Raw genomic sequence first — 21,392 nt, forward strand, 5'->3', positions numbered from 1 at the left:
GTGTTCTTGCGGAGCGTGGCCGACCAATTTTTTTCTTGTCCTCAACACTGGAGACTTAATTGTACCTATCAATAGTACGGTACATAAACCTGAGCGTTACATTTTGACCAACTTGAAGACTTGGTGCTCGACGAGTACCCCGCAGCGGTGCAACGCAATAACAGCTATTCGGTTTTCTTTCAATGTCCACTCCATAGTGAAAAATTACGGTGATTGATTTAATTTAAAAGTATTCAAATGGACGAGACTAGCTCAGGGAATTGTAGTAAACTTTCTTTTTAACTAAATATCCTTTTTATTCTGGCACGTTTTGCGGCTTCATATGTGTGGACATTATATTGTTAAGCATTTGTAGATGTTTATTTGTTCTTAAATATTGTGAATTTTTTTTTGGTTCTATCATCAATAGTTTTCGCAGCATTATTGTAGTTTTACTAGGGAACTATATTTTTCTTGGAATTTTATTAGACTATATCAATCAGTGATAATGTAGTATTCAAATTTAATAATAACTTTTTTTTTAAATTGTTTTCAAAAGTTCAAATACTCCTTCCTACCCACTTGAAAGTGTTGTCTGTTTCCCAATATGTACTTTAAATAAAATGACGTTGTAATAAATAAAATCAAGGTCTTATTATAGATAAGATTATAGATAATAATTAAATACGTATATACGGAAATAAAGTAAACATGATTCTCAGCTCATTGGACGACGGCTTAGTTATGAACCGATCTGTTTTCTTATTTGGATATTTGAAAACGACTGGCCTAAATTTAGTATTACTTTATCAAATTTATCAAATTTTAATGTAATAAAAAGCTGTCATAGTTTGTTTTGTTACCAACAAGAATATCGTTTTTTGTGTAAAGCTATATTTTTAATATTGTAATGTCCAAGTAGCCTTGGAAAATGGCCACAAAACTGGCGAGGCCGCAACAGGTGGAAAATAATAAGAGGTTTTACCCCTACTTTGTTCCTGTTTTTATTCCGCTTGAGTAGAGATTCTTGCGTTCACCAAGAATACGAAAAATATAAATACAAAAAAAATCTTACAACTAAAAAAAAAGATTGTAGACATTCGCCACCTGTCACGGGTATGGCATTATCACTATTTATAATCATACAGGGACTGTCGAAAAAAATTTTGACTGGTACAAATTGTTTGGCAAAAAATTGCTGATAAGGCGGTAGGGACGACCATTTGGCCCCGTCCGGAAAGTATGGCATGTTGTTTTTACTTTTGTTGGCATAATTATCATTAACTGTGTCAAAATTAGCCTGATACAAATGGTTGATTGTTTTTAAAATTAACGCATTGGCGTCGGTATGGCGGGCTGTAAGTCACACCGGAGAAGTATGGCTGACACTGCTGTCTTATTTTTTTATGGACTATCGGAATGCACTAAAATTTTTGTGGAACAAATCGTTGGACACTCGTTATTAATCTGACGAGTTCCACTAATGCCCACACGCTTGGACCGTCGGTGCCAGCGCTATGACGATCATTATTCTATTTTTCATTTCGTAATACGCCCTGAACAACCGCTATACTTTTTTTTTTTATAGAACAGGGGGCAAACGGGCAGGAGGCTCACCTGATGTTAAGTGATACCGCCGCCCATGGACACCCTCAATGCCAGAGGGCTCGCGAGTGCGTTGCCGGCCTTTTAAGAATTGGTACGCTCTTATTACTATACACAAATGACCCAATATTTTGTTTCACTATCTCCCAGTCTACTACTAAAACTAGCCATAAAATGAATCCCTATTCGGGTTCCGTGCACCCTAAGACTATCTCTTAGTATTTAACTGGTCGAAAATATCGACTTTATATTTTACTATTTTATTGAAATGGAAATAGGCAGGCCATATTGTAAGCTAAAAAAGCAAGATAAAAATGGACCGCCGATTGATCATGACCATAATCAGTTGCTAAGTATTCAGAATTATTATTGTTGACAACAATTTTCAGTACAAGAAAAAACAATATTTTATAACAATTCTCCTAAAAAATTTCAATATTTTACTAAATTCTTCTACCTATGATGTTGTTTCATTAATAGGGAAATTAAGTAAAAAAATTAAATTTTCTACATTTATTATACCTTCTAAAATGATCATCACAGTGTTAAATAGAAACGAATGGGTACTAGTCATATTATACACAAAGAATGGTAATGAATGGTAATATTATACTCAACGAAATGATATTTAAAGTAAACGTAAATGATAGAATAATTCAGAAATAACTATGAAAACTACATTAATATTCATTATTATATTTCTCGAAAAACATAAGGCAACAAAATCAGCCAGATGTTTCTCTCAATACGAATTTCAGATTCATTCCATGTTTAGGTTGGGTGGTCAGCGCGCGTGGTTCTAATTCTATTGTCATTTGGGTGTCAGGTGCCAGTTCCACTCGAATTTTTCTCAGGATCGTGAGGAGGCCTGCAGTTATCTGCATCTTTGCGAATCTCATTCCTAAAAATATTTCGTTAAAAATAAATTCTAAATAATTACGTCACAGAGGAATAAAAATTAAAATAAACTCGAATATTTTAAGAGCAGATTATTGGAGTTCACAGGAGTGAACCATTGGAATTTTCAAAATATGTATACACTAATATATGCAGCGAAATAAAACGTCGAGAGAAAACCGTCATACTTGAGCAAAAATAAACAGTGATCACCTGCTTGCAATTCTGATGTCAAGACCAATGGTTTTAGGTATTGAAAATTTTAATATTATCTAAAAAAGTATGAATAACGTTTAAGTTACCAAGTTTTAAGTTTTGTTAAACAAAACCATAATAGTATTAGTTAAAGAATCTTATAATAAGTTATCTTATAATAATTTCAAGTTCGAATTGATTGACGTGGAATAAGTGATACCTAGATGATCTTATGTTTCAAAATAAACGTATTTTTTTTATTTTAATATAATATAACTTGCACTTACCAATACATGTTCTAGGACCTTCTCCAAACGGCATATAGGTAAATGGTTTAATGTTATCTTTTTCATCGCCCATAAACCTTTCAGGCCTGAAGACATCTGGATCAGGGTAATATTCCGCATTTCTTTGTATATGTTGAACTGGTATATGAATACGCATGCCTTTATTTAAGGGCACTCCAGATGGAAGTTTGTAATCTTCTACAAGTTCTCTTGTCAAAACACCAATTAAAGGATACAGCCGTAATGTTTCATTGATGCAAGCGTCCAGCAAAGGTGTCTCACTAACACATTCGTACGATAGTTTTTTGTTTTTCAAAAAGTAATCATCTACTTCTTCCAACACTCGTTTTTGTATTTCTGGATTCTTTGCCATTTCAAAAAGCATAAAACTCAGTGTGGTAGCTGATGTTTCAAACCCAGCTGCGAAAAACAGTGTACACTGAGAGCTTAATAGATCATGATCGACTTCCAGTGTTATTTTCTTCTTTTCACCCTTTAAGTTATTGATACTGTCACCTGTCAAAAACTTATCATCCCTCAAACCCAATACTAAATCTACAAAGTCGTGTCTGCCGGAATTCTTATATTGACGCTGTTCAAAAACATTTGTGAGAAGCTTGCTGAAAAATTCTGGAACCTCAGATGGAAAGGCTGTGAATCCTAAATTGTAGAAAATTGAAGGCCAGATAAGGCGGCTGACAACTTTTATACCTCTGACGTTAGTGGTCTCAAAAATCTTTCGAGCTATTTCCACGAAGGGGTTGTTACCTCCGTCAAGTTTCATTGCATTCGTATTGACGCCAAAAGCACAGGATCCAATACAGTCAATTGTAAATCTTGCCATTAAAGCTTTTACCTCGACGCTAGGCTCTTTACTCAAATCAATTAAGACTTTATCAAGGTTGTTTGAGCATTCTTCTATGAGGTAGAACATTTTCTTCATTTTAGCCAAAGAGAATAGTGGAGTTACGTTTTGTCGTAAAATCTTCCAATTATCACCGCTAGTGAAGAATATATTTCTACCCAAGGTCTCTTTATGTGAGTGCTGAGCAATTTCTCGGCTGTTGAAATAGTAGAAGTCTTTTGTTAGGATTATTTTTAAGTAGTCTGGGTCTTTAACTATTAACGTTGGTTCAGTTCCCATGAACGCACCAACGTATGGTTCTTTGGGGAATTTTTCGCATATTCCATTGACGACTTCGGTGAGAAATTTCTTCATCAGTATGTATTCTTTGTAATTTCCAAACAGCGGAGTCGGTGGAAGATGCGGTACATTTCGTTTCTTCCAATAATCGAATTTATATTGTGACAAATAATACAGTATTGATAATATTACACCAAGAAATGCAAGAAGCACCGCGGTTACTGCCATTTTTATCGCTTTGTGAAATGAATATTATGATAGTACCCTTTTATATACAATTCTCACTGCGTTAAGCATTCTTATCACAATTATATAAATAATCTGATCACTGATTATTAAGTAACCGATAAGCCCTAGAATAGGTTCCTAATCATGGACATGATTGCGTTGATATTATAATTAATCCATGTTCGAACATTGCTTTTGTTGCAGCTTTGTCTGTATCGATTAAGAGTGATAATTTTTGTCTGATTTAAGATAAACATCAGTGCTAATTTAACCAACTGAATTGAACCAGCTGTTTAAAGACGAAGATCTGCCCGTGTTTCATTAAGTAAATTGGTATTTGAATTGGAATCCCGAATTCTCATTAGTTGAGTGAAACCAATTTTAAACACATCGTACTAGGAGTAAACCATGCTTAAGTATTATATGGCAGTATTAACTATAGAAATATATATGTAAACTTATAAATTATAAGGGCAATTAAAAACTCTTTTAAAAATTTCTTTTTTGTTATTTTTTTATTTTGGGATATGAATATAACTCAACAATTAGTTTACTTTTACTGAAATGAATATTTCCATAATGCAAGCTGTAAAGATAAAAGATGGCCTGCCAATGTCGATCATGATGATAATCAGTAGATAAATATCACACATCGGCAACGAGAGTGTCACAACTCACAACACAAAAAATGCAGTGTTTGGGAAATCTCGATTTTTTACTAAAAAAACAAAAAACTCCATTTATTTTTTCTGAAAATACATATCAGACAACAAACAATATATTTAAGAAGATAATTTCTTTAATAGGTTTTTATGGAAATTAAAATCTAAAGACATAATATGTTCTATTTTATACTTATTTTTAGTTCTAAATATCTCTTAAACACTATTCAAATAACATCAAAATGGCGTAGGTATGTCAATACAATAGATAACCACTCCACTAGAAAACAATTCCAAAATTTTTAGACAAATATTTACACAAACAAAATGAAATTGTATTGCATAATTTGTAAACTCAACGATAGGTCTAGATGAGAAAAATGAGATATTAAGTAGCTTTTTGTACTTGCGTATTGCTTATTCTATTAACTAAAACAATCTAAAAATTAGAAAAGAAAAAACACAGTTTGTGTGGTAACAAAATGATCAAAATCGAAACCTTAAATAAAATAATTTCTATAAAAATACAATAATTACTCAGTATATATAGACTATAAGTCATAAATCATCAATCTTCAAATAAACAAATTTTAAAATAAATTAATTATGTAGTGCCAATGATGATCCATAGAGCGCACCACTTGGTCTATAAAACGCGGTATCGAAGTTTCCCCTAGAATACATGACCTCCGATTTAACATACTGTTAATTAATTTATAGTCCCACCGGACACGACGACAGGTGCCGTTGACGACATGGCAGAGTCAATGACGCAGCAACTCCAGGCGGCTCTGACGGAAGCAACAACCACGCCTCCACCGAAGGTCGTACACCCAGACCTGCCCCCTTACGTGCTAAGGATGATCCAACGGAAGCGCGCGCTCAGGAGGCAATGGCAGCATAATCGCTGCCCTGTGCAGAAGGCGCAGCTGAACCGCCTCGCCGAACGTATCAAGGTCGAGCTGGCGATACTCGGCCATCGCCCAAACCGTCCCTATCCCCCCCAGTTACCCTCCCAAGAAGACAAGCAGTGAAAACTCAGACTGAGACCCAGGATAATTAATAAAAAAAAAAACTAAAATTTATTTATAAGGTTAATGGTCTTAAATATACATTTTAGTTAGTACATCCCTTTTAAGTTCTAGAACCTGTGTTAGGGATACACACTCTTTCCTATATGTTGATACTTAACAAAGGTCTATAAACAAAACAGTGTAAGTACTTAAATAGGTAATCAAATAAATAACATATTTTAAAAATCCAAATCTAACAAAAGTTTATATTAAATCGTAATAACTACAAAAGTAGGGTAGATAAAAATTAAATAGAAAGATCGCACCATCATCTTTTGATTTAGTGTAAGACATGAGAGACATAGTTTGAGATTTTATTATATTTGAGTGATTTCTTTTGCTTAATAATGATATGTCAAGAGTTATTTTTGTGGACTTTAAGTATACATTGAAGGATGTATAGTTGCCTAACTGTTAGAAGATCTGTTTCTTTATACAGTTTTTCTGTAGAATATAGCTTACCCTTGCAAAGCATTATTTTCAAGATACATCTCTATGCACGTTCAATACTCACAAATTTTGATTTAAATAGGATAGGATAATCTAAGTTTTATCTAGTATTTTAATTATTTAATATACATATAAATTATTGTATACTGACACGGTTACTACCCTATTGGGACTAGACCATAGACTAAGTTACTGAAATATCATTGTTCTGTACTTTATATAGTTATTGATAAAGTAATCTCACTTAATATATTTCTATTTTAACGATTGACACCACAAGAAACACCCACTGAGCTGATTGTCTTTTGGTTTCGGATTCGTAGCAATATATACGGCTTTTATCACCTGTGACGATGTCAATTATAGCATTTAAGTCACCGCCGTTGAATTTATCTATCATTTGGCGACACCAGTCCATGCGAAGGTGTTTCCGGTCGTCGGTTCAAGTATGGGGAATCACTCTCTTATTTTCCTCTATCATGAGTCGTATAGCTTGCTACGTCCACACTTAAACTCGTTAAACCAATAGTGGCACGAGATGGGGTTTCAATAACAAATTCTAAGCAGCCTATCATAGCTTTTTTATTGAGTAAGCTCACAACGAAAGTTGTCATAATAAATCATTGACTGAAAATTTTCTCGCGTTAGGTTCATTTTCAAGTGTAACAAAAGTTTCAGATTTGCCAATCAAAAAACAAATGGACAAATGACAAATTACTACAAAAAATCTGAAATTATAAATTGTCAAGATTTACCTACAATTGACTGTATTGGATCCTTAAAGATCTAACCTTAACTTAGGCTCTGCTTAAATCAAATAAGACTTTATCAAGGTTGTCTGAGCATTCTTCTATGGAGTAGAACATTTTCTTCTGTTTTACCAAAGAGAATAGGGACATTGACTGACATTTTGCCGTAAAATCTTGCAATTATCGCCGCTAGTGAAGAATATACTTCTGATGAAGCTATTGAAATAGTAGAAGTGAGAAGTCTTTTGTTAGGATTAATGTTAAATAGTCTGGGTCTTTAACTATTAACGTTGGTTCTGTTCTCACGAACGCACCAATGTATGGTTCTTTTGGAAATTTTTGGGTACATATTGTTTCTTCCAATAATCGAATTAATATTGTGACAAATAATACCATATTGATAATATTTCACCAAGAAATGCAAGAAACACAGCGGTTACTGCCATTTTTATTGCTTTATGAAATGTATATGATAGTACCCTTTTATATACAATTTTCACTGCGTTAAAGATTCTTATCACAATTATATAAATAATCTGATCACAGATTATTTAGTCACCGATAAGCTAAAGCTTAAGTTTATATTCACGGAAGTGATTGTGTTGATAATTAACAGATGTTCGAACATTGCTTTGTCTGTATGATAGAGTGTAAATTTTTGTCCGATTTTAGATAAATCTCTGTCCATTCTATAGGAAAATATACCAACCAGTTTGACAGCAGTGACAATAAGACGAGCACCTGTTAGTCTTTCATAAATAAATATATAATTATATTATTGGAATTTGGGAATCCCGCACCCTCATTGGTCGAGGGAATGGTAGGTATTTTATTGCAGGATTAAGTATAGGAATACATATAAACAAAAAAAATATACAGGAAATTGAAAACTCTTTAGCAATCGTTTCTAGTAGGCTAAGATATATATATATTTACATTGATAGCTGTATCGGTGAAAGATGGGCCGCCAAAGTTAATCATGATCATAATCTGTACCTAAATGTATAAATAACGAAACTTGTATAAATATAGGTCCTAAAAAAGGCTGCCATTTTTTAAAAATCATACTTCCATGTTTTTTGTTTTTTGGCTTTTATTTTGTTTTTCCTACCGTTTTTAAATAGGGGTTTTCATTACTTTCAAATTACTCTAATATTGATAGAATGCAGGAAGGATCTTAGAAGTCATAATCGCTTGACACGTATTTTAGGAAAGGAGCAATTTTTTTCACGCCGAGTGTATTATACACAAAGAATGGTAATTAATAGTAATATTATACACAACGAAATGATATTTTAACTGTAAATGACAGAATAATTTAAAAATAATCATGAAAAACACATTACTACTTTACTCTATATTTCTTGAAACACATTAGGTGCTAAAATCAGGAAGATAATTCTCTCGGTACGAATTTCAATTTTATTCCATATTTAGGTTGGGTGGTCAGCGCGCGTGGTTCTAATTCCACTGTCATACGGGTGTCGGGTGCCAGTTCAACTCGAATTTTTCTCAGGATCGTGAGGAGGCCCGCAATTATCTGCATCTTGGCGAATCTCATTCCTAAAAAATATTTCGTAAAAAATAAATTCTTAACAAATTTTATCACAAAGAAAGATTTTTTTAATTATTTATATTTTTTATCATAACAATCAATTATACAGTATTTGCATCGAATTCCGCTGCTGACATGAACAAGAGCGGAACGCCTTTTCAAAAATAAAAAACTACTCTATGTGTCAAGCGCATTAATTTACAGTTTAGAACTCGTATGTTACATCTTCAGTGTCCAACTGACAGACACTAAGTCCAAAAAACCGAAAGTGACGTATGCGATGGCACTATAAGCCTAAGGACTCACGAAGCGGTATTCACCCGCGCCCGCAGTGAAAGACATTTATGTAAAGAATTAAAGCACGTTATCTTTTACCAGCTGGCCTCGGGCGATTGTTGACCAACCAGGCTCCAGAAGATAAACCACTCCTTATATGGAAATTGTATTCGTTTTTACAACAAACTCCCAAGCGAATAGGGATTGAGTGTGTTTTCCCAGTTTGTGGGAAAATAATATAGCTAATAATTATTTATCGTAAGTTGATTGATCGTAAGTTCTAAACTCATTATTGTGATTCATCAAATCATGATCGCTTGAAGCGAAATTAGAGAATTATCACTAAATAACTTCAAGGCCCTCGTTATAAGTAAAATAATAAGTATAGCTTTTTATAAATGTGACGAATACTTAAATGATCCTAATCCTTGGGATTGATTTGCTCCGGTTCAAACAATTTGTATTAAAACCTTGGCGATTGAAAAGAATCGCGGAAAGTTTCTTGCCAGTTCTTCTTGCCCGCTCTACGCACTTGACTTGCGAACTGGTAGTAAATGTAAATTTACAATTAATTTTTTTTTGACGTTCATAAGTATACTTGTTTATCTATTAGAATACAGATATTTTGTTGTTGTTGTTGTTGGTGGTGGCGCCGTTCTCGCAACCGCGGCGGATTGCACCCGCTCGCAGTGAGATTGACTTGTTATTACTCTTTTTTTAATTCTTCTGTGAAGTGAGTATAACGCAACAGCTCGTTTCTAGTGTGTGTCCATGCCGTTCTAGAAATATACTGATCTTGCCACCGCCCGTATTGCGATAATCAACCGCCAAGATTGAGAGCGATAATCGCAACCGCGACGACTCTGTGACCGCACAAAACTCCGTACTCCTTGTGAGCTTTGAAAATAAAACTCCATTACGGCACCGCGGCGTGCGCAGGTGAAAGCCGCTTCGTGAGTTCTTAGCCTTAGAAGAAGATATAATTTAAGTTGCACTTACCAATACATGTTCTAGGACCTTCTCCAAACGGCATATAGGTGAATGGTTTGATATTTTCTTTTTTATCGGCCATAAACCTTTCAGGCCTGAAGACATCTGGATCAGGGAAATATTCCGGATTTCGTTGTATATGTTGAACTGGTATATGAATACGCATACCCTTATTTAAAGGCACTCCAGAAGGAAGTTTGTAATCTTCTATAAGTTCTCTTGTCAAAACACCAATTAAAGGATACAGCCGTAATGTTTCATTGATGCAAGCGTCCAACAAAGGTGTCTCACTAACACATTCGTACGATAGTTTTTTGTTCTTCGAAAAGTAATCATCTACTTCTTCCAACACTCGTTTTTGTATTTCTGGATTCTTTGCCATTTCAAAAAGCATAAAACTCAGTGTGGTAGCTGATGTTTCAAACCCAGCTGCAAAGAACAGCATACACTGGGCACTTAATAGATCATGATCGACTTCCAGTGTTGTTTTCTTCTTTTCACCCTTTAAGTTACTGATACTGTCACCTGTTAAAAACTTATCATCCCTCAGACCCAATACTAAATCTACAAAATCGTGTCTGCCGGAACTCTTATATTGACGCTGTTCAAAAACATTGTTAAGAAGCTTGCTGAAAAATTCTGAAACCTCTGATGGAAAAGCATTGAAACCTAAATTGTAGAAAATTGAAGGCCAGATAAGGCGGCTGACAACTTTAATAGCTCTGACGTTAGAGGACTCAAAAATCTTTCGAGCTATTTCCACGAAGGGGTTGCTACCTTCGTCAAGTTTCATTGCATTAGTATTGACGCCAAAAGCACAGGATCCAATACAGTCAATTGTAAATCTTGCCATTATAGCTCTAACCTCGACGCTAGGCTCTTTACTCAAATCAAGTAAGACTTTATCAAGGTTGTTTGAGCATTCTTCTATGAGGTAGAACATTTTCTTCATTTTAGCCAAAGAGAATAGTGGAGTTACGTTTTGTCGTAAAATCTTCCAATTATCACCGCTAGTGAAGAATATATTTCTACCCAAGGTCTCTTTATGTGAGTGCTCGGCAATTTCTCGGCTGTTGAAATAGTAGAAGTCTTTTGTTAGGATTATTTTTAAGTAGTCTGGGTCTTTAACTATTAACGTTGGTTCAGTTCCCATGAACGCACCAACGTATGGTTCTTCGGGGAATTTTTCGCATATTCCATTGACGACTTCGGTGAGAAATTTCTTCATCAGTATGTATTCTTTGTAATTTCCAAACAGCGGAGTCGGTGGAAGATGCGGTACATTTCGTTTCTTCCAATAATCGAATTTATATTGTGACAAATAATACAGTATTGATAATATTACACCGAGAAATGCAAGAAGCACCGCGGTTACTGCCATTTTTATCGCTTTGTGAAATGAATATGATAGCACCCTTTTATATATTATATTCACTGCGCTAAAAAGTCTTATCAAAATCTTGTCAATAATCTGATTACTGATGTGTTTGTTAAGTAACGCATAACCCTTATTGAATAGGTTCTTAATCATGGACATGGTTGCGTTGATATTATAATTTTTCGATGTTCAAACGTTTCTTTTGCTGCAGGTTTGTCTATGTAGAATAAGAGTGCCACTCTCTGTCTGATTTTAGATAAATTTTTGCCCTAAATTTTCTAACTGAATTGATAGCAGGTAAAAGACGAGCACCTTCCCGTGTTTCACTGAGTAAGTATATAATAATAAAATTGTTTATTGGGAATCCCGAATTCTTATTAGTGAAGTGAAAGAAACAATGTTTTTATGTAGGATAATTGGTGAGGGAATTATTTTGAAGTTCTGTCGAATTAGTAGTAACTGTTAAGATAGAAAAGTGTGGAATAAATAAATAAATAAAGTAAGTAAATAAATTTTATAGTAATTTATGCAACTGTCATATAATAGAGGGTATTAAAACATAAGTGTAGTTTTTTAAAAACGAGTGTTTTAATACTTTTAATGCAGTTGCATACATTTCTTAATTTAATCTCATGGCTATAGCTACCTATAAATATAATATAACAAATTATATAAAATGCAATATAATGGAAACAGATTAATTATAATAATTATTCACATTTTGAATATCGCAATTATGAGCTGAACCTGAATAACAGGCTAGGACAGAGTTCCCCAAACTTTTTTGTGTCGTAGACCCCTTGCCATGTTTTAAATACTTTATTACCTTATTCAACATACATATAACAAAAATAAAAAAAGGTTAAAAAAGTTATAAGGCAACGGGTGGCCTTATCGCTTGCAAGCGATTTCTTCAAGCCACCCCTAATGTGAAACAAAGAAAAAGAAACACCAACAGAGGGTAGAGTACAATAAAAAAAAACTAAAAATAATACGTTACTACTAATAAAAATATGTATAAACAAAAATTTAAAAGCAAATCAAAAGGTTAACTGAGAAGGGAATTATATTAGCAGAGCTAATTACGAGGCAGAAAGAAAATGATCAAAAAGACACTCTCTAAATAAATTTAAAGTCTGAGCTCGTCTAATATCAATAGGTAGGGAATTCCATAGCAGGATACTTTGCACAGTAAAGGAGGAGTGATATAATTCAGTTTTATGAATAGGAGTTCCAAGAATTAGGTTGTCTAAGGAACGCAAGTCAAAACTACCGCCAGAGAGGAACATAAAATTTTGCTTTAAGTAACTGGGTGTTTTAGGATTAAAAGATTATTAAAGAAAAGTCATCGTCGTATTGTTTTACACAGTATTCCAAATTTGTTAATACCAATTCTTTGTTGGGTGCATCTCCCAGAAATGTAATTCAAAAAGAAGGAAGAATTTCTACATTAATTTGGTCGCAGTTCCATGTATTGTTTACATACTTGGTAATATTTGCCCGTTAAATTGTTGTTCCAAATTTTAACTAAAATTGATGATACGAAAACTTCGGGGTCTTTGAATTTGTATAATTCCTGTCTTCCCATTACTTAGTGAGATAGCGTTTAGTAACTAATATATTTTAATACACTTTTATTTATCTATCTAATAAGTGAATACTTCTTACCTTCGTTGGAAGATATAATTTATCGGGCGCTTTATATAAAAGTGTATTTAAGTGTTCAGCTAAAAATTCTTGGCTTTCTTTCCTATATATCCCTATGATTTTCACCAACAAAAATTAATGAAATTCGTATGTACGAAATAGCGCCAAAATGGAAAGTCTGTCATTGGTCTATTGGTTCGAAACCAGCACGCTCCCCACAGATAATGACAATGTACTTAAATTGAATTGAAACCTCCTTGTACTTTAATAATTAAAAAATTGTTTTTGTAAGGAGAATAACGCTTTAATTTAATATTTTAAGTATCTAAAATAGGTATGTAAATAAAAGTCCGTATTATTTTTATAATAAGATTATATAAAATATATTATGATAGTATTAAACATATAAATTATAGGTGTAAAAAAAACTCTTTTAACATTACCGGCTTTATTCGTAAGCTAAGATCATATTTGACAATTAATTTAAAGAAATAAAAATTCTATGTTGTATTATTTAATAAGTATCATTAAATATTTAATTTTCTTCCATTCATTTATGTCCTTAGTGTAAACTTCAAGTGGATCCCTTTAGAGGGCTGCGTTGTTATTCCACGTGGTTCAAAATCGACTTTAGTAATTGTATCTTTAGTCAATCCGATATGACACTTCCTTAAGATCGTTAATAACCCAGCTGTCACCTGCATTTTTGCAAATCTCATACCTGAAAAAAATTAAGAATATTTTAAAAGCGTATACTGATAATCACGTTAGTGTTATCTGTTTTAAGCTAAAAACATTAATATATTCTTTCATTGATAATAATTATAACTGTTAATTAGCAAATAAATTGGTACATTCAGTTTGATTAATTATAAAAAAACGCACGATCAGCCATGTACAAATAGGTACACAAATGTCAAAAAATAAGGGCCTATTTCACAATGTATGTTAAATTTATTATTAAAAAATTAATAAAGTACCAAATAGCTATGCAACACATAAGTTATTCGATAGATAATAGTTGCGAATAAGTCAAAAATAAATACTTCGCGTTTCATGACGAATAGCGCTATCTGACAGTCGTGAAACGCAAAAATACTGTTTATCCTACCAATGAGTAATAAATAACTTATTTGGAACTTATCCGGACATTGTGAAACAGACCGTAAGAATAGTAAACATATCTATTGCTTTTATTATTTATAAATAGTCTCCCAAATTATAAAGGCACAAATGCTTTTCTTTGAACATTTAATCATCGTCCCCTTGAAAGCGTGACACATGCTGTGCCTTAATAAAATATTTATATACCACATACCAATACAAATTCTCGGCCCTTCTCCAAACGGCAGAAAAGTAAACGGTATAATATTGTCCTTTTCATTGCCTAAAAACCTTTCCGGTATAAATTCATCTGGGTTTGGGAAATACTTAGGATCCCTGTGCATGGAATACACTGGTATATGAATACGAACTCCTTTATTTAATAAAACACCAGAAGGTAGTTTAAAATCTTCCATCACTTCTCTTGTCAGAACACCAAGAACTGGATACAGCCTTAAAGTCTCATTGATGCAGGCTTCTATGTATGGTGTCTCAAACATACATTCGTACCCCAATTTATTTCTCCGTTTAAAATATTCGTCAACTTCTGCAAGCGCCCGTTTTTGTTTTTCAAAATTTTTTCCCAGCTCATACAACAAAAAACTCAGTGTAGTAGCAGATGTTTCAAATCCCGCTGCGAAAAATAGCATACATTGTGCACTTAAAAAGTCATTATCAACTTCTATAACACACTTCTCCGTTCCTCCTTTCCTGTTCTTAATACTATCACCATCTAAATGTTCATTTTGTTTCAAACTCAGAACCAAATCGACGAAATCATGTCGCCCAGAATCCTTGTAATTTCTCTCTTCAAATACCTTTTTAAGCATTTTATCGAAGAACTCCGTAACTTCTGAAGGGAACAATTCAAATCCTAGTGTGTAGAATAAACCTGGCCATACAGAGCGCGCCATATTTTTAAAACCTCTTATATTGGACGCCTCGAAGATCTTCTCTCCAATAACAAAGAAAGGATTATTCTTTTCAACTAACATTGCTTTAGTCTGGATCCCAAAACCGCAAGATCCGATGCAGTCAATTGTGTACCGTGCTACCAAAGCTTTGACCTCGACACTCGGTGTTTCTGATACATCGTCCAGTAACTTCGATAGTACATTGGAGCATTCTTCTATTAGATAGAACATCTTCTTCATTTTCGCTGAAGAGAACAGCGGTGTCAGATTCTGTCTGATAACTCTCCATCTATCTCCGCTTGTGAAAAATAGGGTTTTTGTGTTCGCTTCTCTGTGACTATATTCACTTGCCTCGCGGCCATTGAAATAGTAGAAGTCTTTTGTAAAAATCTGTCTGATCAGCTCAGGCTCTTGAACAATTAAAGTTGGCAATGTACCATAGTACACTCCTATGTAAGGTTCTTTAGGAAATTTAACACAAACATCCCTTACTACTTCATGAATTGACTTTCTCAAAATAATATATTTCATATAATTACCAAACAGTGGCAGTGTTGCAGGTTGAATAACATTCCTTGATACCCAATAATTGAATTTTTTTCTCGATATCCAATATATAATTAATAATAAACAAAACAAAGTTATTATTATAGTAAGAACCGACATATTGTGTTATAGTTATATTACTAACTAAACGGAATAATAAATTGGTTTAAATATACGTGTTTACTTCATACTATGATACGACAACTGGTTTATAATGTGCGTGTTATTATATCTTATTAAACGAGATAATCCTCTTATTACTGTCCACAAAAGCATGATTGACCGAATTGAACTTTTTTAATGGCAAGAGTAGATTAACTGTGATGTTCGGGCTGTAATTTACATTTACTAAAAACGTATGCCAATTTCAAATGTCACAAGACTGAAATGTTTGAGAGTTATTTATTAGAAACATATAAGAACATATTGTGATTATTTAGAATCCTCATAAATACAAAAAACATATTGCGTACATTTTACTCACTGTTAAAGTCAGTGAGTAAAATGTACGCAATTTTATTTAGGCATTACAGTTCTTTAAAGTTTTGTAGTTGTAGTATGAATTCTGATCATAATATTAATAAATAAATTAACAGATTTTATGCTTAAACAAAGGTACAAAGTAATAGCCGGAAACCAAAAGTTTTTATGGCGAATTTTGATTAAGTAAATATGAATGTTTATTATTATTTTTATAAAACAAAACATTTTTCGGATTCGAGTGTTCCGGCTCATTGGATGCCGAATACTCGAATCCAAAAGCTACGGATGGCAATGGTTTAAACAAAATTAACGGGACACTCGCACGGATCCGAGTGTGAGGCACCGCCTATGACCCCGCTCCACTTGGATCCGAGAAAAGTGCAGTTAATGTGTTAAGTATATAAATTAGATTCAAAAATTTCAAATACATGCTTTCGAAATACCAGTGGCCTGGGTTACAATTAATAATGTTTTAGGAAAATATAGGAAACTTTTTTTATCGACACCAAAGCGCTCTTAACAAACGCAGCGTTAAGATGGTGGCAGACTATTTTTCTTATTATATTATCTTGATCTGCCAAGCGTGCGTTTCATATATATTCATATCTTGAATAGTCAGAGTTACATTTAGCCCTTTTTTATTTTATTCCTTTTGACAAGGTTTCTAAGCATGAGCCGGCAGACATAAGCAATTATATTATTATATATAGCAATTATATATATATATATATATATTATTTTGTCATTTTTACGGGGCTGTCAATCGACAATGCAATGCTGCCATGGTGGCAGTTGTGGTCCTTTACATTCCTTCTCGTATAACAATCGATTTCAAAACATTGTATTATATTTTGTGTACATTACATTAAGTGTACATAAAACTAGAGTATTAAATAAATGATTCGAAGCTACAAAAATTCCCTCAAAATAATCACGTACAAACTTTGTCATTAAAAGCTTCTTTGTTGGCTGTTATAGCATTAAATGCATAAAATTTATCATTACCTTGAGTATTATCAGATTTATTCGAAAGTCAGTTTAGTAAAATATACAATATAAATTAATTTTATTAAATTATATTACATTTTTCGGTTTAATTCTCTTTTGCTTTACTATATTTATTATATGGGTTCCGGAATAGATCGCTTATAAGAGTTATTAATATATTAATTATGTATTATGTTGTATAATTCAAATCTGCATAATATCGTCGACTTTGGGTAAGGCTCGAAACAAGACCCGCGATCTATCGGAAGCGTCCGGACCTTCTGTCAAAACTCAATACATTGTTGACGCACGGCAGTCAAATCTAGAGAAACACAAACATCAACACATCAACACACCCTCGCTCGTCGTTGCAAAACTGAGCGTTCCTTAGGAAGCAGCTGCCCACTGCAGAAAAGTGCGTACCATTTTCAAAAAGCCGGCAACGCGCTTGCGAGCCTTCTTTCATCAAATGAACCTTCTACCAGTTTGCCTCGTGTAAGAAAATAGATTTTAATTGTCCTTGTTGGTATCTCGTGCAATAAATAAGATATAAATGATATGACTTGTAAAAAGATAATAGTCCTATTATTTGTTGGTACGTTTGGAATAAAACTCCGCCCCTCATTATCCACTTAGCTGCTATCAAGGAGACCACGAAATACTGCTTAGTAATCGCAGAGTTGGTTTAGGGATAAAGTGCTCGGTGGGTTTGCGGCTTCAATCCCGGTCGTGCACCTATTCTTGAATTAAAACTTTTGGTGCGTCAGACGAAAAACGATTAGAGTAGTTGTTTTCGATTCGCGAGCACGCCGTCACAAAAAACCGACACCCCGAAGTTACTTATAGGCAACATTTGAATTTTGAAGTTATACTTCTTTTTACACGTTGGGGAAAAATGATGAGAGTAAATTTATTCTTTTCTTAGTGTAATTTTTTCTTCAAACGTAGAATATTTTTTTTTGTAGGTACCTGAAAGTAGTTAGAAGTTAACGCGTGTACAAAAGTACACACACGTTTTTTTTTTCTTTTCTATATGGAAAATTCCACCCGTATCACCTCGACGTGCGCCGTTCCACAAACGCGCGTTTTTCTATGCAGTTTATGCCGCGCACCACCACTTTGTGGAACCAGCTGCCCACTGAAGTATTTCCGAACCAATTCGACTTAGGGTCCTTCAAGTAAACAGCGTACCAATACTTAAAAGGTCCGCAACGCCCCCGCGATTTCTCCGGAATTGAGAGTGTCCATGGGCGGCGGTATCACTTAACATCAGCTGAGCCTCCTGCCCGATTGCCCGTTTTACAAAAAAAAATTACATTGCTAATCTGCTCTTTTGAAGCGGTACTTGAGTATTTCATTATTATATGAATTTGAAATGAATAAATCCCTCTAAGCATAGATCAAAGAGTTGTTGATATTTCTGATAGATAGTTACTGGTCTATATACCTACTTGTTTACTTACTACTTACTAGGTACATGTTTACATTAATTATAATAAATACTATCACGATGGTCATTAAGATTGTAAGTAGTAGATAAACAATATCAAATGTTAAACGTGTCATAGTTTTAATGTATATACAATGTTTTGATTGTTTAGTGACTCTACATTTTATGTAATATTTTTTTCTATTAAATTACTAGTATCTATCGACGTAAAATGAAAAATGTTTTCCGTCAAGGGAATATTTACATATCACACACTTTACACATTCATATTTCGCGATTCGATTAATTAACTAATTGTCCCGTGAAATTATTACGATATAAATAAAATAAAATTAAAATGAACTAAAAATAATATTTATTTATCACAAATACAAGTTATAATTATAAAAGTGTCTTTAATTTCTTTCACCAATAATATATATTTTTTTAATTTATAATACAACTAAAAATAATGATGAAAACACAGCTGTTGCTCCTAAAATAAAAAAAAATAATCTGTCAAGTAGGTGATTGTCCTCTAGTGCCTGACAAACACCGTCGACTTTTTGCATTTTTTTATTTTGTGGTGTAAGCCAGTTTCATCGCGATAATTCCCTGCACCGCTTGAGCGAATCTTAAATGCGCACATAGAAAGAAAGTCCAATTGTGCCCTGCCGGGTTTCGAACTTCAAAACCTCAAAATCGCACGCTAAAGGCACTTGGCTGACACTGCTGTAACATCGTACTTATAGACTAAGTAAAACTGAGAAGGCGGAAGACGAATTCTTCATTACTCATGAAAATCTAATTCCTTCATCTTGACTAATCAGCCGTGTTAATTGTTTAACTAATCACACTTTGTTATACTTACTTTGGTGCGTAGTCACACAGCTGATCGAAAAACTGTTTTTTCACGGTCGTGGATATGTGACTGATGCAAACAATCCTTGATGCGGAAATACATATCATGCTAAAATTTGAGATCGATCAGTGCAGAACTTTTTGAGTTTTTGAAGCGTAAACAAATCAACATAACATTTATTTATACATTTAACATTATATACATAGATTTTTTGCGTAATTAAATAAATATTCAACGGGCTCTTGAATATTTAAACAATAAAGTCTAGACATTATCTTGTTACATAACTTTATCAATCAAATAAATAATCCACTGATAAAGTGAAGAAAATTAAATATTCCTATCATTTTATCTAAAATATTACAAGTCACGATGAAATTTAATAAAAAATATTGCTTTCTCATTATGATACGTGTTTTTGGAAAATATAATTATCTGTTATTACATTATTTACAAAAGAAATTAAAATTGCTTGTGAATGTAATGTCATAAGCCTGGAAGAAATCGCTCGAAAGCGATAAGGCCGCCAGTTGCCATTTCTTACAGAAATACATACATTATCCTTACAGACTATGCCAATACGATAATGTTGAGAATCATTTAATAAAATATAATAAAGTGCATATATAATATTATAAACACATATTATACACACACACATGTACACATGTACACAATATCGCTACTGTGAATTCACTCTGCGAACATACAAATATGTCGATAGTGTCGGAGACAGCATTCAGTAGGTTAACAAATATGTAAGTTTGGGTTGTGTATGATGTTGTATGATCGATGTTTCCAAAAAAGTCTGAAAATTCCATTAAGTATACTTTCAGCATAATGCAGTACACACTATCTTAATTTTATGGGAATCGGAAGGTTTTCTGAGGCACTTGAATATATTTAGATACAGGAAAGCAGAGGTAGTTTATTTGAGGACCCCAACAAAGGCTCACACCACCACCATGGAGTCAGCTGCCCATCAAAAGGAGTCTTTGCTTGAGAGTCAATGTGATGGGCCCACGGATAATCACATATAAAAAAAATACATTTATTATGGAACATAAGATAGACAAGTATCACTTATTCCACGTCATTAAATTTGAACCTGTAGGCATCCCTACTCATCGGCAAAGTAGACAGAGGGTGTAGGCCGAGAGAAAAAGCCGGCGTAAAAAACTCTCGGTACTCTTATAAAAACATAACATCAGATGAGACTCTTTTATACATAAAAAATACATATTAAATGTCCTTTTTGGTATCTCAAGCAACAAAAAAGATATAAATTTCATATGTATAAAGATAACAATTTGTCTTGTGATTTGTTGGTTCGTTTGAAACAAAACTCCGCCCATAATTATCCACTTAGCTGCTATCAAGGAGACCACGAAATACTACTTAGCAATCGCAGAGTTGGTTTAGGGATAAAGTGCACGATGAGGTTGTGGCTTCAATCCCGGTGGTGACCAAAATTACTATTCTATCTTCACAAAAATCAGGATTAAATAATCATTAATTTTCCGAGAAATTTTCTTAATTTTTTCTTTCATAAGAACCTTCTCCTGACAATCACAAACACAATAAAACATGAATTAGCGAAATCGGTGCAGCCGTTTGCGTGTGATGCAGTGACCAAGGGAAATAGGGATTCATTTTTATATATATACTAGCTGACCCGGCAAACGTTGTTTTGCCATGTTTTTGTGCCAAGAAATTAAAGTTTATAATTAACAAAAAAAACAAAAGGGATGATTGTAGAGGTGTATAGTAAAAAAATAAAAACAAAAAATTTTGTCTAAAAAATAAATAAAAAAATTTAGGGGTGGACCACCCTTAACATTTAGGGGGATGAAAAATAGATGTTGTTCGATTCTCAGACCTACCCAATACGCACACAAAATTTCATGAGAATCGGTCGAGCCGTTTCGGAGGAGTTCGGTTACTAACCCCGT

The 21,392-nt window shown here is 33.5% G+C and overlaps 3 protein-coding genes across 3 annotated transcripts; all 3 read right to left on the minus strand.

Moving 5' to 3' along the window:
* Positions 1-2,264: 2,264 nt before the first annotated feature.
* On the minus strand, positions 2,265-4,363 carry LOC111001131 (cytochrome P450 6B2). The gene is made up of 2 exons (XM_022270851.2): positions 2,964-4,363; positions 2,265-2,485 (listed from the first exon to the last, which is right to left on the minus strand). Exons 1-2 carry the CDS (start codon positions 4,333-4,335, stop codon positions 2,310-2,312), a joined length of 1,548 nt encoding a protein of 515 aa, XP_022126543.2. The 5' UTR covers positions 4,336-4,363; the 3' UTR covers positions 2,265-2,309.
* A 4,248-nt stretch (positions 4,364-8,611) lies between these two features.
* On the minus strand, positions 8,612-11,509 carry LOC111001133 (cytochrome P450 6B2-like). The gene is made up of 2 exons (XM_022270854.2): positions 10,100-11,509; positions 8,612-8,832 (listed from the first exon to the last, which is right to left on the minus strand). The coding sequence occupies exons 1-2, from the start codon at positions 11,469-11,471 to the stop codon at positions 8,657-8,659; spliced, it is 1,548 nt and encodes a 515-aa protein (XP_022126546.2). The 5' UTR covers positions 11,472-11,509; the 3' UTR covers positions 8,612-8,656.
* A 2,037-nt stretch (positions 11,510-13,546) lies between these two features.
* On the minus strand, positions 13,547-15,881 carry LOC111001139 (cytochrome P450 6B5). The gene is made up of 2 exons (XM_022270862.2): positions 14,434-15,881; positions 13,547-13,836 (listed from the first exon to the last, which is right to left on the minus strand). Exons 1-2 carry the CDS (start codon positions 15,797-15,799, stop codon positions 13,670-13,672), a joined length of 1,533 nt encoding a protein of 510 aa, XP_022126554.2. The 5' UTR covers positions 15,800-15,881; the 3' UTR covers positions 13,547-13,669.
* Positions 15,882-21,392: the final 5,511 nt, after the last annotated feature.

This window comes from Pieris rapae, chromosome 14, assembly GCF_905147795.1.
Source record: "Pieris rapae chromosome 14, ilPieRapa1.1, whole genome shotgun sequence".
NCBI classification, from domain to species: Eukaryota; Metazoa; Arthropoda; class Insecta; order Lepidoptera; family Pieridae; genus Pieris; species Pieris rapae.

What these genes read in the sequence shown, in the direction of transcription:
- LOC111001131 (XM_022270851.2), bottom strand. Translation starts at nt 4,335, where the DNA reads ATGGCAGTAACCGCGGTGCTTCTTGCATTTCTTGGTGTAATATTATCA. An exon ending in AGGTCCTAGAACATGTATTG is followed by an intron (nt 2,486 to 2,963) that starts GTAAGTGCAAGT and finishes AAATATTTTTAG; the next exon opens with GAATGAGATTCGCAAAGATG.
- LOC111001139 (XM_022270862.2), bottom strand. Translation starts at nt 15,799, where the DNA reads ATGTCGGTTCTTACTATAATAATAACTTTGTTTTGTTTATTATTAATT. An exon ending in AGGGCCGAGAATTTGTATTG is followed by an intron (nt 13,837 to 14,433) that starts GTATGTGGTATA and finishes AATTTTTTTCAG; the next exon opens with GTATGAGATTTGCAAAAATG.
- LOC111001133 (XM_022270854.2), bottom strand. Translation starts at nt 11,471, where the DNA reads ATGGCAGTAACCGCGGTGCTTCTTGCATTTCTCGGTGTAATATTATCA. An exon ending in AGGTCCTAGAACATGTATTG is followed by an intron (nt 8,833 to 10,099) that starts GTAAGTGCAACT and finishes AATATTTTTTAG; the next exon opens with GAATGAGATTCGCCAAGATG.